Source organism: Vigna unguiculata, chromosome 5 (genome assembly GCF_037176805.1).
Source record: "Vigna unguiculata cultivar grain cowpea cultivar isolate G323 ecotype 2 chromosome 5, ASM3717680v1, whole genome shotgun sequence".
Classification (NCBI taxonomy): domain Eukaryota; kingdom Viridiplantae; phylum Streptophyta; class Magnoliopsida; order Fabales; family Fabaceae; genus Vigna; species Vigna unguiculata.
In genome coordinates this window covers 55,533,319-55,548,368 of record NC_140796.1, presented here as the reverse complement: position 1 = coordinate 55,548,368, position 15,050 = coordinate 55,533,319, and the positions used below count along the sequence as shown (strand labels likewise).

Sequence of the window (15,050 nt, the reverse complement as noted above, 5' to 3'; positions counted from 1 at the left end):
GTTTTAACAGAAGTTGTAGTACGATGAATTTTGTGTTTGAATGAAGTGTTCCATCATCTCCATTTCTCTTCTCGTTATGTAATAAAAATGAATGAATTTATGATTCTTTATTTTTATATAATATTCTATTTTTTTTTATTTTTAATTAATGTGAGACTTAAAATTACTTGAATTCATAATCTTCGATTATCTTCTTTCTGCTAATTCTGATTTGGGTGGTATATATCGAAGGATTGAAACTGTTCTTTCTGCTAATTCTGATTTGGGTGGTATATATCGAAGGATTGAAACTGTATATTCCATTAACATAATAAGGATAAAAATATAAGTTAAGAAGGTGAGTGCGATTCATATCGGTGCCAACTCAGTGAAAAAGATGTATCTTGCAGATAGAACAAGAGTGAATGATATCTGCGCATGCAGAGAAAAAGACATGGCAGTACTACATATCATTGAAACGCTCCTTCCATTATTGCAATTATTGCCAACTCATGAATGAATAATGTAACTTCATTCATTCTCAGCCATTATAAAACCCTCACTCTCCACTTCTCTTTTCTCATGCTCTCTGTCTTTTCCTTTTTATAATACTCAACTCAGGTTTCAGGTTACTCTATCTCTCAACTCTTTTATCATCTTTATCTCTTCTTTCACTTTCATAACTTCGTCGTTGATGCTTTTCTTATATGTAATAACATTTTAATATTATTGTTGTTTGTGTGAGCAAGGAGGAGTAATTATAGCAAGAGTCTGAGTGGGGAATCTGCTACCAAATTTGTGATGAAATAATGAGAAATACCCTTACTTATTTAACCATTTTCTTCACTTTTTTATTTCCTCATCGAAGATTTTGCGAGAGATCAGAAATTCCTGATTATTTGTAATAAATAACCAGCTCAAACATGATAAGTTACTATTGGAAATGGGATGTAATAAGTTGGTCATATTTTATTTAGTTAAACTTAGTAAAAGAAATTCCTAAACTAGTAGAGAAATGTAAAATGACATATTTATAGATTTTTTTTTCCTCAAAATATCGTTTTAGATAATTGTAATTTGATATTATTAAGTTTTAGTTCAAGAAGACAACGTGAGAGATATTTTTTGGCAAGAAAGTGAAAAATATTTTAACTCTAATGTTGAGAGGAAAGAAAGAAAGAAAGACAGAAAAATATGAAATTGTATTAAAATTTTAAAAGAATATAAAAAGTAATAAACTCAGAATAATAAGATATAAAGGTAGTTAAAAAATATATTACAATTTGTAAGATAGTACAATAAATTAGTCGATCAAACATTCTTAGTTTAATTAAATAAACTTGTATATTAGTTAATAATAATAATCTTAAAATAAAGTAAATAATCACTTAACCGAATTTTGAAGTCAATTGTTTAGTATCACATTTTCATAATGTAATAATCGATAATTATCAGTTTCACCTGAAATCATTCTCATGTGTATACGATTAAAAAAAAACTATATTTACGGATATTTATAATTAAAATATGTGATAAATATTAAATAAATATCTTTAATGAATATTATTGAGTACTGTATACAAGTATTTTAGTTATCCGTTATTGAGTAAAGTATACAACTATTTAATACGTTTTTATTATCAATAATTAAAAATATGAACTGAAAAATATTGTGTATCAGGTATAGAATGGGTGGAGGCAAGGTTGAAGTTGACGTTGTGAGTAAGAGGTGTGGTAAAAATCTAAGATTAAGCAACTTCTCCATTCCACAGAATTTATTTTCGAGTTTTAACTATAATGTTAATTGTGACAGTGGCAACGATGATGTTCATCGTGCTGTTCATGTCTGGATTTTCGCTGAGACCACACAACAATTGCTTATCCACCAAACTCACAATCGACCTGGCTTCTGGGATATCACTGCTTCTGCTCCCATTCCTCCTTCTCATTCATCTCTTATAACTGCTCGGTAAATAAATGTTCGGATTATATTTTTTCATATAGGTTATGATCGTCATCAAGAGATTATAATTCTATATGCATGATATTTGTATTACGTATATACAAGACATACAAAATCTAAGTCATATGGGTCTTTATTTTTAGTGTTAAACAATGTAAAACTTTTTGATTCAGACTTCAAATTAGTAACATATTGAACTTTCAGAAAGGAGCTAAAGAAACAGCTGGGTGTAACCCTTCCCAAGGATGCATTTGAGTTGATATATGTTCTCACAGAGGACGGGTGAGTACATCAAATTTCAACACACTTCCTTAATTCAGTCATCTGTTCACAATTTGGAAATAACTTTAAATTTGAAAAACTTACAGTGATGATGAAAAACAGACCAAGAAGGAATCCATTGACGTTTATCTTGTTACAACTATTGATCCAATACCTCTGGAGGCCTTCACTCTTCATGTGAGCATGTCTAATTTGTTTTGTCACACATTGTTTCTCTTTAAATAACCTAATACTCATCTTCTTCTCGTTAGTCTTTGGAAGACTTTTTATGCATATGTGAGGGAACGTTTCTTGTTTTGCCAGGAAAAGCAAGTGTCTGCTGTAAAATATCTCTCTTATGATGAGTATAAAGGCCTTCTAGCCAACCAAGATTCTGGACGACATGCTCAACTCTTTGATATAATTGAAAAGAGGTAAGCACAAACTTTTATCAACCTCGAAAAACATAACTTTGTTCTTTCAATTCTTGGACCTTGTCTATCTAGTATTTGTTTCCTGTCGATCCAAGGGGAACAAAATGTTCTTTACAAATAATTCATTCTGTGTAATATTTTATATTTGAAGGTACAAAGAGAATACCGGAGCTCGCAGTTCAACTTTGCAAAAGCAACTAAGTCGTTACGCTCCTATTTCCCTTAATGCAGAGGTTAATTGTCTTAATATTAAAACTTGTTTTGGTTTCATTTTTAGTTATAGTCGAGATCATGACATAACATAACATAACATGACTTTTGTTTTTATTTTGCCAGTTAACGGGGCTTACCGATTCAGATAAGGAAGCTCTTGTTTTTGTGGTCAAGGCTGCAGCTGTTATCGATGAAATTTTTTACTTGCAGGTTCTAATTTATGACACGGATATGGTTGTGTGTGCAATGATCATTGTTCATATACCTTGTGCTTGTTGATTTAATAATTATTATTGATATGGTATTATTGAAATTTGACTAAATTTAGTTTCAACCAGTCTTGGTACAGTAATCCATCTCTTAGAGATTGGTTGAAGGAACATGCTGATGAATCAGAGTTGGATAAGCTGAAATGGTCCTATTATTTGATTAACAAGAGCCCGTGGTAAGAAACCCTTAAAGACTTCATCATGAAGAGCATGAAGTTGTTGATTGAGTTCATTGGAGTAGAATTTAATGGATGAATTGGTTGTTGACAGGTCTAGTCTTGATGAAGAAACTGCATTTTTAACGACTGCAGATTCAGCAATAAGGTTAGTTTCTGCAGCAACTAAACCTGTTAAAGGATGGAAAGGTCTAGAATACAGAGCAGCATTTCCTGAGCCAAAACCTCGTGGTTCGAATTTCTACCCTCCGGATATGGACAAAACGGTACATGCAAAGCAAATGATGTCAGAATTAAATGATACAATCTGTGAATATGAGACATATATAATAATGTTTATTTGTTGTTTAGGAGTTTGAGACATGGAAGGAGAATCTAGAGAAGGAAGAACAAAAGGAGGCAACAGGGTTTTTTAGTGTTATTAAAAGACACAGTGAACTTGTTTTAGATTCTGATACCTACGACTCCGAAAAGAAAGAAAGTTATGATGATGATCTATATGTTGTGCCTTACTCAGAAGAATATAAGCCTCTTCTCACCAAAGCTGCTGCTTTATTGCATAAAGCTGGCGACATTACCCAATCACCAAGGTCTCTATTAGTTTTTTTGTGCTGTTTTCTGTAAAAATACATTGTGTTGACCTTTTAATTATCTTTCAATATATTTGAAAACATCAAAATTAGTGATAATCAGTGTATTATGAAGACACAATAGAGAAACAACACCAAAAAATTTAACAGAGAATTCAAATTCTCATACATCTTATTCATCCCTCTTCTAATCCCCATTATCACCAAACTCAATGCTAAACATGGCTTAATTATAAATATTTTTGTTAATTTTTTTTTTCATTTGCAGTCTGAAGAAGCTGCTTCATAGCAAGGCTGATGCTTTCCTTTCAAATGATTATTATGAGTCAGATATGGCTTGGATGGATTTGGTTAGTCACATTCATTAGTGATCTAAATCACTTGTTAATTGTTAATGCTACTTATGGGTTACTTAAGCTTAAGGTTATAATTCATTTCTAATATCATCAACATTTTTAATTAGTGTAATATGGTAAAAAGAACATTCCGTACTAATGTTCTAAAAATGTTCACGATGATCTCTGAAATCCTCGTTAATTACTTCTCTGTCCCATGTATACGGTTTCTTCAAATCTAGTACACTACCTTATTATTCTTGATAATTTCTTTTTTTTTTTAGTTTTGACAAATTTTGAATCATACAAGGATCTTTCACCTTTATATTTTTTGTGCAGGACTCTAAATTGGAGGTCACTATTGGTCCATATGAAACGTACGGGGATAAACTTTTCGGATATAAGGTCATTATTCTCAACACGAGACTTTACACGTTTGAATAATGATTGCTCATACTTCACACATTAATTGTTACTATACTGAGTCTTTTTTGTTTTACTCCCCCAAAGTTTTATAATATTTTACAGGGTGAACGAGTGTTTTTATTTAAGTATATATTTAATCTATGAGTGATTTTTAACAATTTTTAACTTCCCTTAAATTTGATTTTTTTTTTTATATGTTTCCACCAAACCCACCCACACACTTAGTATTATCCAACAAAATAAGGAATTGATGGTTTTGCTTAACGTCATTGATTTTCTTTAGGCTTCCTTTGAAGCATTTGTTGGAATCAGGGATGATAAAGCTACGAATCAGCTGAAACTCTTTGGCGATAATCTGCAGGTGTTTTTCGATAAATGTTATTAATTTTAATTTTAATTTAATACAGATGGTGTGTGTATTCTAAACTTTGCGTTACTAAAAATCTTAATTCAACTTGATATTGAAGCTTTTGGAGCAAAATCTTCCTCTTGACAATGTCTACAAATCCAAAGAAGTGAATGCAGCACCTATTCGTGTTATTCAACTCATCTATAATGCAGGGGTAAGGATTTTCAATGTTCAAATTTTGAATATTCTGAGTTTTATGATCATAGAATTATTATTTTATGCATGTTTTTCACCTGGATTATTATACTTGCACCACATTAAGATAACTTTTGTTTCAGGATGTGAAGGGACCACAAATTGTTGCCTTCAATCTACCAAACGATGAACGTATAGTAAAAGATCGAGGAACAGCAATGGTGATGCTTAAGAATATTTCAGAGGCAAAGTAAAATTTCTAATCTATTCACGTTCATGCAATTTTTCTGAATGAGCAGTAATTAAAGTTGGCAAACACATGAAAATTGAGAACAGGTTCGAGCATATTCTTCAACCCATAGCTGAACACTGCGTGGCAAAGGAGCTACAAGAATTTGTAGATTTTGACTCATATTTTACACATACAATTTGCCATGAATGCGTCCACGGGATTGGACCTCATTCTATAACACTCCCAGATGGTCAGAAGAGTACTGTGCGATTGGTGAGTTGGTGTTGAGAATTAACTTCATTTTCATTTTTTTTTCTGCATAAATGTGTAAACATCAAACGCTTATCACTAGACAAAAAATTATTGCTGTTAGTTAGGATACAACTCTCTTTATTTAAGAGTGTAATACAAACTCAAATGTTACCATTTATTCGATTATGACTCGGTTCATTTACCTAATCACGAAACAATTGATGCACTCGAAACAAAATGAGAATATCTTATGTCTCCATATAGGAATTGCAAGAATATCATTCAGCTATGGAAGAAGCAAAAGCTGATATAGTTGGTCTCTGGGCATTGAGGTTCCTAATCTCAAAGGTTAGTTACTGTTTTGACAGAAAAAGAAAAAGATATTACAGAAAGGTTGATATATAGAGTTATTAATGTGGTGTGTATTGATACTTTATGGTGATTAGGGTTTGCTTTCTGAAAGTTTATTGAAGTCCATGTACGTTTCTTTTCTGGCTGGGTGCTTTCGATCAGTTCGTTTTGGTTTAGAGGAAGCTCATGGGTAAGTAAATTATATGCAAAATGCATCAACTAATTTTTTTTTTAATAATTAATTCCATTAATTTCATGCATATATATATTTAGAAAAGGACAAGCATTGCAATTCAACTGGTTATATGAGAAAGGAGCATTTATCCCACACTCTGAAGACACAATTTCTGTTGACTTTTCCAAGGTATATATCTAATAAATAAAGTAGGTATACTATTTTTGAGTGATAAAATAATAATGAATTATGTATTTTGTTGAAGACCGAAAGCGCAGTTGAAAGCTTAAGTAGGGAAATACTGAGCATACAAGCGAAAGGTGATAAGGCAGCTGCTGGTTCGCTTCTTCAGAAGTATGGTGTGATTTCGGAGCCACTCAAACTTGCTCTTCAAAAGTTGGAGAAGGTTCAGGTAATTAATAATAGATTTAATTAGTCGGAGGTATCCAATTTTGTTTACATTTGATACCCGCTTGTAAAAATGTGTTAATTGAATTTAAACTTTTGAAAAAATAACTTAATGAGGTCTGTTTCAACAAATTATTAACATCATAAACAGTATTGGTATTTAAAATGACTTACAAAATCAAGTATTGATATTTATATTAAAATTTGGTGATAAAAGTCATTAATTAAGTTAACGACTTTAATAATTTTTATTTGAAAGGAATTTGATTATTCAAAAGTTGGAACTCTATTAACACATTTTTAAGAGTGAATATCAAACTAACACATCTAAATGGGTACCATCCGACTAATTAAACCTTAATGAAATGGGCACAATTTATTTTACATGTTAATGAAAAATAAAACCATTAATTATTATTATTATTGTTGTTTTTATGATCTAAACAGGTACCGGTTGACATAGCTCCAAACTTTCCCGTTGCCAACAAAATATTGCAGTGAAGATGCAAAGAAGTATAAATAATGGAGCTATCTCCTCTCTTTTTTATTCATAAAATAACGTACTTTTATGTTTTGTTTCTGGACGCTTGTTGATACTATGAATAATGGACAACAATCCAATAAAATGTGCCAGTTTGTGTGTTATGGATAAGACTTATTTGAAGCAATTAGATTGATGAAGACCATGGTATAATATTTTCAATGTTACCGTGTGGAAACTCACAAAATCATCAATAATTTGTTTTCAATATATCTATATTTATTTACTTTTTATTTGAAAAACAGTGTTATACATTAAAAGTTGTTACAATGCTTCCTTCCTAAAATGTCTTCTTCTCTAATAACAATTCTAACTAACTCTTCTTATATATAAATTAAAGTTAATATTAAAGAATTATGTAATTGTCATTAAAAGAATATTTAATTATTTTACAAAATCCATTATACGATAAATCGATTTCATGTCGCAGAAGCTAATATGACTTACTTCTTATAAGAAGTGAATTTTTTTAGTTTTTAATTAATTTTAAAATCAAATATACACGATTTTGCGTTGAAAAATCAATTATACACATCGATATGAATTGCAACCAAACACACTAAGTACATCAACTAAGAATATTAAATATATAGTTTAAACTACCCGCAATAAAATCATTTACGTATTAATACGGTTGTCTATGACTATCATGTTCTAACACGTCGCCTAAAGTTACACAACGATGTGGTTTTTGAGATATTAACATATAAGTGTTGTCAAATCTATAAAATGGTGTATCTAACTTTCGATTTTAGTTCTTTTAATTTTTGTTTGTAATTCTGATCGTACTTGTTGTAATTTTAGTTGTTAAAAAAATTATATTTTTGATTAAATGTTTATTATATTCATCTTTTATTTTTAGTTTATTTAAATAAATAAATTTGAAAAAAAAAACTACGGAGACCGGTATAAAATATTAAATTTAGTTATTTTTGTGAGCCTATCAGTTCCCAAAATTATTCTGTGGACAGAATTTGGATTAAGTATGAGGAGGTGACGCTACGCGAGGTAGTTTCATCATCGTTTCCTCTGCTCTTCAGTTCACTGAAAATGGGTAGCTTAGCGGTAGCAACAACGTATTCACCATCTTCTATCGCTCCCCTCAGAGCACGATGTCGTTTTGGTTTTCACTTTGCTTCCTTTCTTTCTTCCACCACAAAGCTAAAATGCCCATCAATCGCCACCAGAACCACACTCGCCGTCGCCACTGACCCTACGGTTTCGGTCAACCCCAATCCCAACCCTAACCCCAATCAGCTTCTTCTGCCTTCTAACGAATCATCCGAGAGGCTTCTCAGAATCCGCCACACGGTAATTGGAAAGCCAATTCTGTGGTTACCGGGTCTTTTTTGTATATATTTTTAAGTTATTATTCAACAAGCTGCAGCCTATATAGACAATTTCATATGCAACAAACTTATTATAACAAAATAATATCAGAGGAATATCTAGAATTTTTTTAAATTATAGTTATAGTTGTGCTCCTACTATCATGGAGATGATATGTTGGTTGTTAACTTTCCTTTACAGTCTGCGCATGTGATGGCAATGGCTGTTCAAAAGCTATACCCTGATGCAAAAGTGACGATTGGGCCTTGGATAGAAAATGGGTTTTATTACGACTTCGATATGGAGCCTTTGACCGATAAAGATTTGAAGAGAATCAAGAAAGAAATGGTAGGCAGAGTCAGTCCATTAAATCTTTATGTTTTGAATTCTTGCATTTTTCTTTTCATGCTTTGCAACTCTGCACAGAACTGCTGAAGGGGAACGCAAATGTTTGTCATATGTAGGATCGGATTATTGGAAGAAATTTACCTCTTCTGAGAGAAGAAGTCTCAAGAGACGAAGCTCATAGAAGAATATCGGCATTGAATGAACCGTACAAGTTGGAGATTTTGGAAAGCATTAAGGACGATACCATCACCATATATCATATTGGTACTGTTCTTGCTCTTTTCTGTTTTTTCGATTCCCTCTATGCATGTTGATGCTACACATTCGAGTGAAAACATAGATAAGAATTGGTGTGTGGACGGACAGGATAACTTCATTATAAGTAGACTTTGTGTGTGTGATGTAATCTACCCTTATTGAAAAGAATATGCTAAAAGATCCATACATCACATATGGCCGGTAGTGTTAAACTCTAAGGAAGAGAGAAACATTGAGTTGAAACTGTATGTTTTTGATTAAACACAAATGGTTTATTCATATTGAGAAAAAAGAATCGATACAATAAATAATATATGTTTTTGACTTACTATGTTCACTACAATGGCAATGTCATAACTAGTCATATTGAGGTACTTTAGCTTACTAACTAACCTTTTGTATCTTCCAGGATCAAAACATGATTCCCCGTGGTTAAGTACAAGTTTGACACTTGGATCCATTAGTGTGTCCATAGGCTTAGCATTTATCATCCCTGCATCTTCCAATATGTTGAGAGCATATTATCTGAGATATGTCCAAACCATCCTTGGATTGTATCACTTCTATACCTAGGAAATACCTTCGGTATCCAAAATCTTTTATTTATAACTTTATAGCAATACATTGTTTTAGTTGTACAATGTCCTCCTTATCACTACCTGTGATAACAATGTTGTACACATGTATAATGAGATAGATGCATCCTTAGAGAGAATGATCAACATGACTTCGTACCATTCCAAATTGGTTGGTGATAGTTCGAAAATACCCAAACCATGCATGGCGTGATTGCTTGATGCCATATTAGGACCTGCGTAATACACATTAAATGACACCCCCTAATCAACAAATCTAGGAGGTTGCTCCATGTAGATAATTTAGATGACCATGCAGAAATGTATTTTTGATGTCAACTTGAAACAAAGTTCAGTGGAGAGTAACTACAATGGAAAAGAGAAGTCGAATATATGTCATTTTGGTCACAAGAGAGAAAGTATTAGTATTATCTTGGTCATATATTAGTGTGTTGTTGCAGGTGGGAGAAATATCCTCTTGTACATATATAATCTAGATATTTTTTATTATATAGAATCAACTCCTTATTTATTTATTATAGCAGGTAGAATTATGTCCTTGCTGAGATGGATATGAAGTGAGAACCTGTCTCATTATGTGTACAACAAAATTTGTGTAGACTTATTACTCCTGTAGCCATTACCAATCTCATCATCACCCACACTGGTGTCACTAGTAGTTTGAGCCATAACACAATACTTTGATTCTCTGCTTGATCCTGCCACTGCATTTTATGAAATACCCATATTTTAATATGTCAAGAATATGTTTCATGTTGTTATTTGCATAAAGTTGGTAATAGTGTAATATTTCTGTTTACCCTTAATCAATAAGAGAGTTATATTATTTAGCTTTCTCAAAACTACATGAACACTTAGCCTAAGTATATAGAGCACTGAACTTCTTCTGCATCTTTAACATGATCAATTAACATGCTTCAGCAGAATGAAAATGGACAGTGTAATGTGTTTGATATTGCAACTGTGAAGATGGAAGTGTAAAGTAGAATAACAATGACGAGGCAAGGATGTGCTCAGAGTGCTGCAGGTTTCATATTGCATTAAAAAAGAAGTTTTTGCCTCGGGTGTATCATCTGCCTATTTTCTGTTTCATCATATACTCTTTTTCTCTTATAGGCAACGAATGGTGGGACCTTTGTGCTGGACCTCATGTTGATTCTACTGGAAATATCAATAAGAAAGCAGTTGAACTTGAGTCTATTGCTGGAGCATACTGGAGAGGAGATGAAAGAAAACCAATGCTTCAAAGGATATATGGTACTGCATGGGAGAATGAAGAGCAGTTAAAAGCTTACCTTAATTTCAAAGAGGAAGCTAAGCGTCGAGATCACAGGCGCATAGGGCAAGATCTTGATTTGTTTTCTATACAGGTACAAGAAATGGTGCTGCTGTGTTCAGGTTTCCTTTTATTATTCCTATTTCACTTACTTTACTATATTCGTGCAGGATGATGCTGGTGGAGGTTTAGTTTTCTGGCACCCGAAGGGAGCTATTGTCAGACACATAATTGAAGATTTCTGGAAAAAAATTCACTTGAAGTGTGGCTATGATCTGCTGTACACACCACATGTGGCAAAAGCTGATCTTTGGAAGATCAGTGGTCATTTAGACTTCTACAAAGAGAATATGTATGATCAGATGGACATTGAAGATGAGCTTTATCAGCTCCGACCTATGAATTGTCCTTATCATATTTTGGTGTACAAAAGCAAACTTCATTCCTATCGTGATTTTCCTATTAGGGTGGCAGAATTGGGAACTGTTTATAGATATGAACTGTCTGGAAGTTTACATGGCCTTTTCCGTGTCAGAGGTTTCACACAGGTTTGTTATTGTCATGTTAACTACTAAAATTATTTTGATCCAGTTCTGCATAAAATTTGTTCTTGACGTCAACATCTACATTGTAGACTGTCAGCCTTGGTTCATTGGTGTGGTTGCACACATTTGAACTGTCCTGAAGAGTGACAATTGGGCAAAGGACTAGGCCACCCTTTTTTATTTTCCTCTGAAATATTCAAGAAATTGTTACCTTCGATTTCTAATTTGTTTTTCGCACATTGCATGTTGATATATTGGATTTTGTTTGACTTCAATTTCCTTTTCTACAGGATGACGCACATATATTTTGCTTAGATGACCAGATTAAAGATGAGATCAGGGGAGTCCTAGATCTTACTGAAGAAATATTGTTGCAGTTTGGTTTTGACAAGTATGAAGTAAATTTATCTACAAGGCCTGAAAAGGCTGTGGGAGATGATGATATATGGGAGAAAGCTACCACTGCTTTGGAAGATGCTTTGGATGATAAAGGTTGGAGTTATCAAATTGATGATGGAGGAGGCGCCTTTTACGGGCCAAAGATTGATATCAAGATTGAGGATGCTCTTGGTCGGAAGTGGCAGTGCTCAACCATACAGGCAATTCTTGACTTCATAAATTTTTCACTATAAAAGGAACATAGTTTGATAGAGAACTATCCTTAAATTCCATACAAGAAGAACTTGAAGAATAGGATCGTATCATAGTTGCCTTTGCCTAATAGCTTAAGGTTTTAGGAGATTTTGTCTTAAATAGATGACATTTCCTGTTTTGGGAAGTCTTATTTTCAGTTTTTATTTACTAGTTCTTGATGAGCTTATGAAAGCTTAGAAAACCCATATAAACTATTTTTGGGTTCTGGCGTATGAAAATAAGCTGTTATAATAAAAGCTAGAAACAGTTTTGGTGATTACTGTTGCAATTATAGTTATACCATAATTATTTACTTAGTTATCAAAATTAGTTGTCTATCCAAATGGGGCCATATGTTAGAGTTTATGTAACCATTTGGTCAGGAATATTCTGTACTTCCCCGCCCATTTAAACTAGGTACATTTGGTCTCTGCATTTTCCATGCTTTTAAACCCAAAGAATTTTCCATGAGGTGGGGAAGTTGCAGGTATACAATAAACTATTCACATACCTGCATGGGTTATATCCTTTCCCTTAAATATCTCAACTCATCAAGGGTTGCAAACTTATGGCTCTTTGGTTTATTGCTTGAATATTGGTTACCTTGTCTCGAATGGATCAATTTGCAGGGAACTATTTCCCTCTTGGCTTGACTTAAAATTCATTTTAACTTGAAACAGGTTGATTTCAACCTACCACAGCGTTTTGACATCACATATGTTGACTCAAATACTGAGAAAAGGAGGCCTATCATGATCCATAGAGCAGTGCTTGGATCATTGGAAAGATTCTTTGGTGTTCTCATTGAGCATTATGCCGGTGATTTTCCATTATGGCTTTCTCCAATACAAGCTCGAGTTTTACCTGTTACTGATGCCCAGGTAACACAAAGTTTGATTACTAAGAAATCTTTGGTTGATTCTACATACTGATCATATTTTATTGGAGTATATACATTATATGCATTATTAGCATGTATCTTCTTTATCTTTTAATACATTTTCATTTAGAAGCTTTCTTAGATTTCAGGATTTTGTAGACAGGTTGGGAATTATCGATATTGATTTACCAACTTGAGAGTGAGTTTTGTAAATAGAAGATTATTAGGACAAAAATATCTTCGATATGTGCATAATAATTAAGAGAAGAATATTGAGTATTTTCCTATTCATTTCAGCCTATTTTTGTTTCCTTATTTTAGAGAGTTTGGTTGTTACAAATAGAGGTGATGAGAGTGCAGTTTGTGTGATTGTTATCAATAAAATAATTCTTTATTTTCTATGTAGTAGGTCAAGTAAAATTTAAGTAATTTATGTACTAAGACCTCCTAAGGCTTTCTCGAGCTACATTGACCACTTTAATTTTTTTAAAACATTACAGTTACACCCTAATAAGTTACACCCTGATAAGGGAGGCCATTGTAATGGTGAAAAAAGTAGGGGGTGTCATTGTAATTTACGGCATTTTTTCTAAACGTCCAGCAGACCTATTCAAGAAGAGCAATCAAATACAATGCATTTCAATTTTTTAGTATTATTGAAATGTTTCATCCAAACAAGGTTATGGTAGTAAGGAAGAAATTACCATAGTTAGTGATGCCTAATTTTAAATTACAATTTGAGGTAGAGATCGAATTTGTAGGAAGACAATTGGCACATAAAGTTATGTATTTATGAATAGGAAAATACAAAGAGATGGACTTAAACACTTACATCTAACAAGAAGTAAATAAAGACTGATCAAAGGGCTTTAAAGTACTAGTTAGAGAAGTGTGTTATTGATGGGAGAACTACAAAAATAGGTTCCTAAATTACTATGTACTATTTTAAGATACAAAACAATTCTTTTTTGCATTTTCTTTGTAATTGTTTTTTGTTTATTGCAAGTCAGTTGTCGATGTGTGTATGTATGGATTGTGCTGTTTGAGTTTTTCTAGAGTCTAGTATTTCTCTCCTATCAATATTTTGTTCCCATCAGATTTAAAATGAGACGCATTTGTTAGTTAATTTACAACTATTTTCACTGTCGTTTATAGATACTGAAGTGTGTTTATGGGGCTATCAATGATAAGTGAATTAATGGGGAATGTTTTTCTATATTATATCTTCTCATGCAGCTTGAGTATAGCAAAGGTGTAGCCAACAAACTGAAAATGTATGGCATAAGAGTTGAAGTTTGCCATGGAGAGCGCCTACCTAAACTCATAAGAAATGCAGAGAAGCAGAAAATTCCTTTGATGGCTGTTGTGGGCTCAAAGGAAGTTGAAACAGAAACGGTCACAGTTAGATCTAGGTTTGGTGGGGAGCTTGGGACTATGTCTGTTGATGACTTTATTGATAGAATAAGGTTGGCATCAGAAAACCCTAGATCATTATGAGGTTATTTTAATAGGTAAAAGATGGTTCTCTTAAATATGTTGTATCATTATATAATTACTTAATCATCAGGACCATTTTACATTGAAGAACAAAAGGCTCTGACTTTTCGACTAGGGAATTTTAGTTTTGATACAACACATTTACATTTATTGCATCCTTTTCAGATCACTTTTACTTGTAACCTTGGACTTAGTTTTTTTGTCTACTTTTGAATACAATTTATACCTGCTTATAAGTTGTTTTAGCCAGCCAGTTAAAGGAATCTAACAAAGAATTAGTACAAATTTCAATAAATTAGATATAAAAATTAGTAGTCTTCAATTGGTATAAATTTTACATTTAATTATTCTTGTCGGAAATTCCAAAAATTGAATCACTATATATTTTAAAATAAAAAATCATTAAATAAATTATCTTTAGTTAAAAAAATATAATTTTTGATCAAATGTTTACGATATACATTTTTTTATAGTTTATTTAATTAAATAAATTTTAATGATAACATATAAGAAAATTTAATCATACAGTTCAATTAGAC

At 32.3% G+C, this 15,050-nt stretch overlaps 2 protein-coding genes across 2 annotated transcripts; both read left to right on the top strand.

Annotated features, from left to right (window-relative positions):
* The first annotated feature begins 468 nt into the window (after nt 1–468).
* Nucleotides 469–7,253, top strand: LOC114185553 (nudix hydrolase 3-like). The gene is made up of 22 exons (XM_028073349.2): nt 469–607; nt 1,661–1,708; nt 1,793–1,948; nt 2,147–2,224; nt 2,311–2,401; nt 2,528–2,637; nt 2,789–2,870; nt 2,974–3,060; nt 3,189–3,295; nt 3,390–3,561; nt 3,647–3,885; nt 4,154–4,235; nt 4,560–4,625; nt 4,930–5,007; nt 5,114–5,209; nt 5,334–5,440; nt 5,527–5,695; nt 5,939–6,022; nt 6,121–6,215; nt 6,299–6,389; nt 6,466–6,612; nt 7,056–7,253. The coding sequence occupies exons 2-22, from the start codon at nt 1,668–1,670 to the stop codon at nt 7,107–7,109; spliced, it is 2,232 nt and encodes a 743-aa protein (XP_027929150.1). The 5' UTR covers nt 469–607; nt 1,661–1,667; the 3' UTR covers nt 7,110–7,253.
* An 845-nt stretch (nt 7,254–8,098) lies between these two features.
* Nucleotides 8,099–14,693, top strand: EMB2761 (threonyl-tRNA synthetase, putative / threonine-tRNA ligase). The gene is made up of 8 exons (XM_028073199.2): nt 8,099–8,460; nt 8,680–8,826; nt 8,943–9,090; nt 10,797–11,050; nt 11,127–11,504; nt 11,792–12,100; nt 12,815–13,015; nt 14,251–14,693. The coding sequence occupies exons 1-8, from the start codon at nt 8,200–8,202 to the stop codon at nt 14,509–14,511; spliced, it is 1,959 nt and encodes a 652-aa protein (XP_027929000.1). The 5' UTR covers nt 8,099–8,199; the 3' UTR covers nt 14,512–14,693.
* The last annotated feature ends 357 nt before the right edge of the window (nt 14,694–15,050 follow it).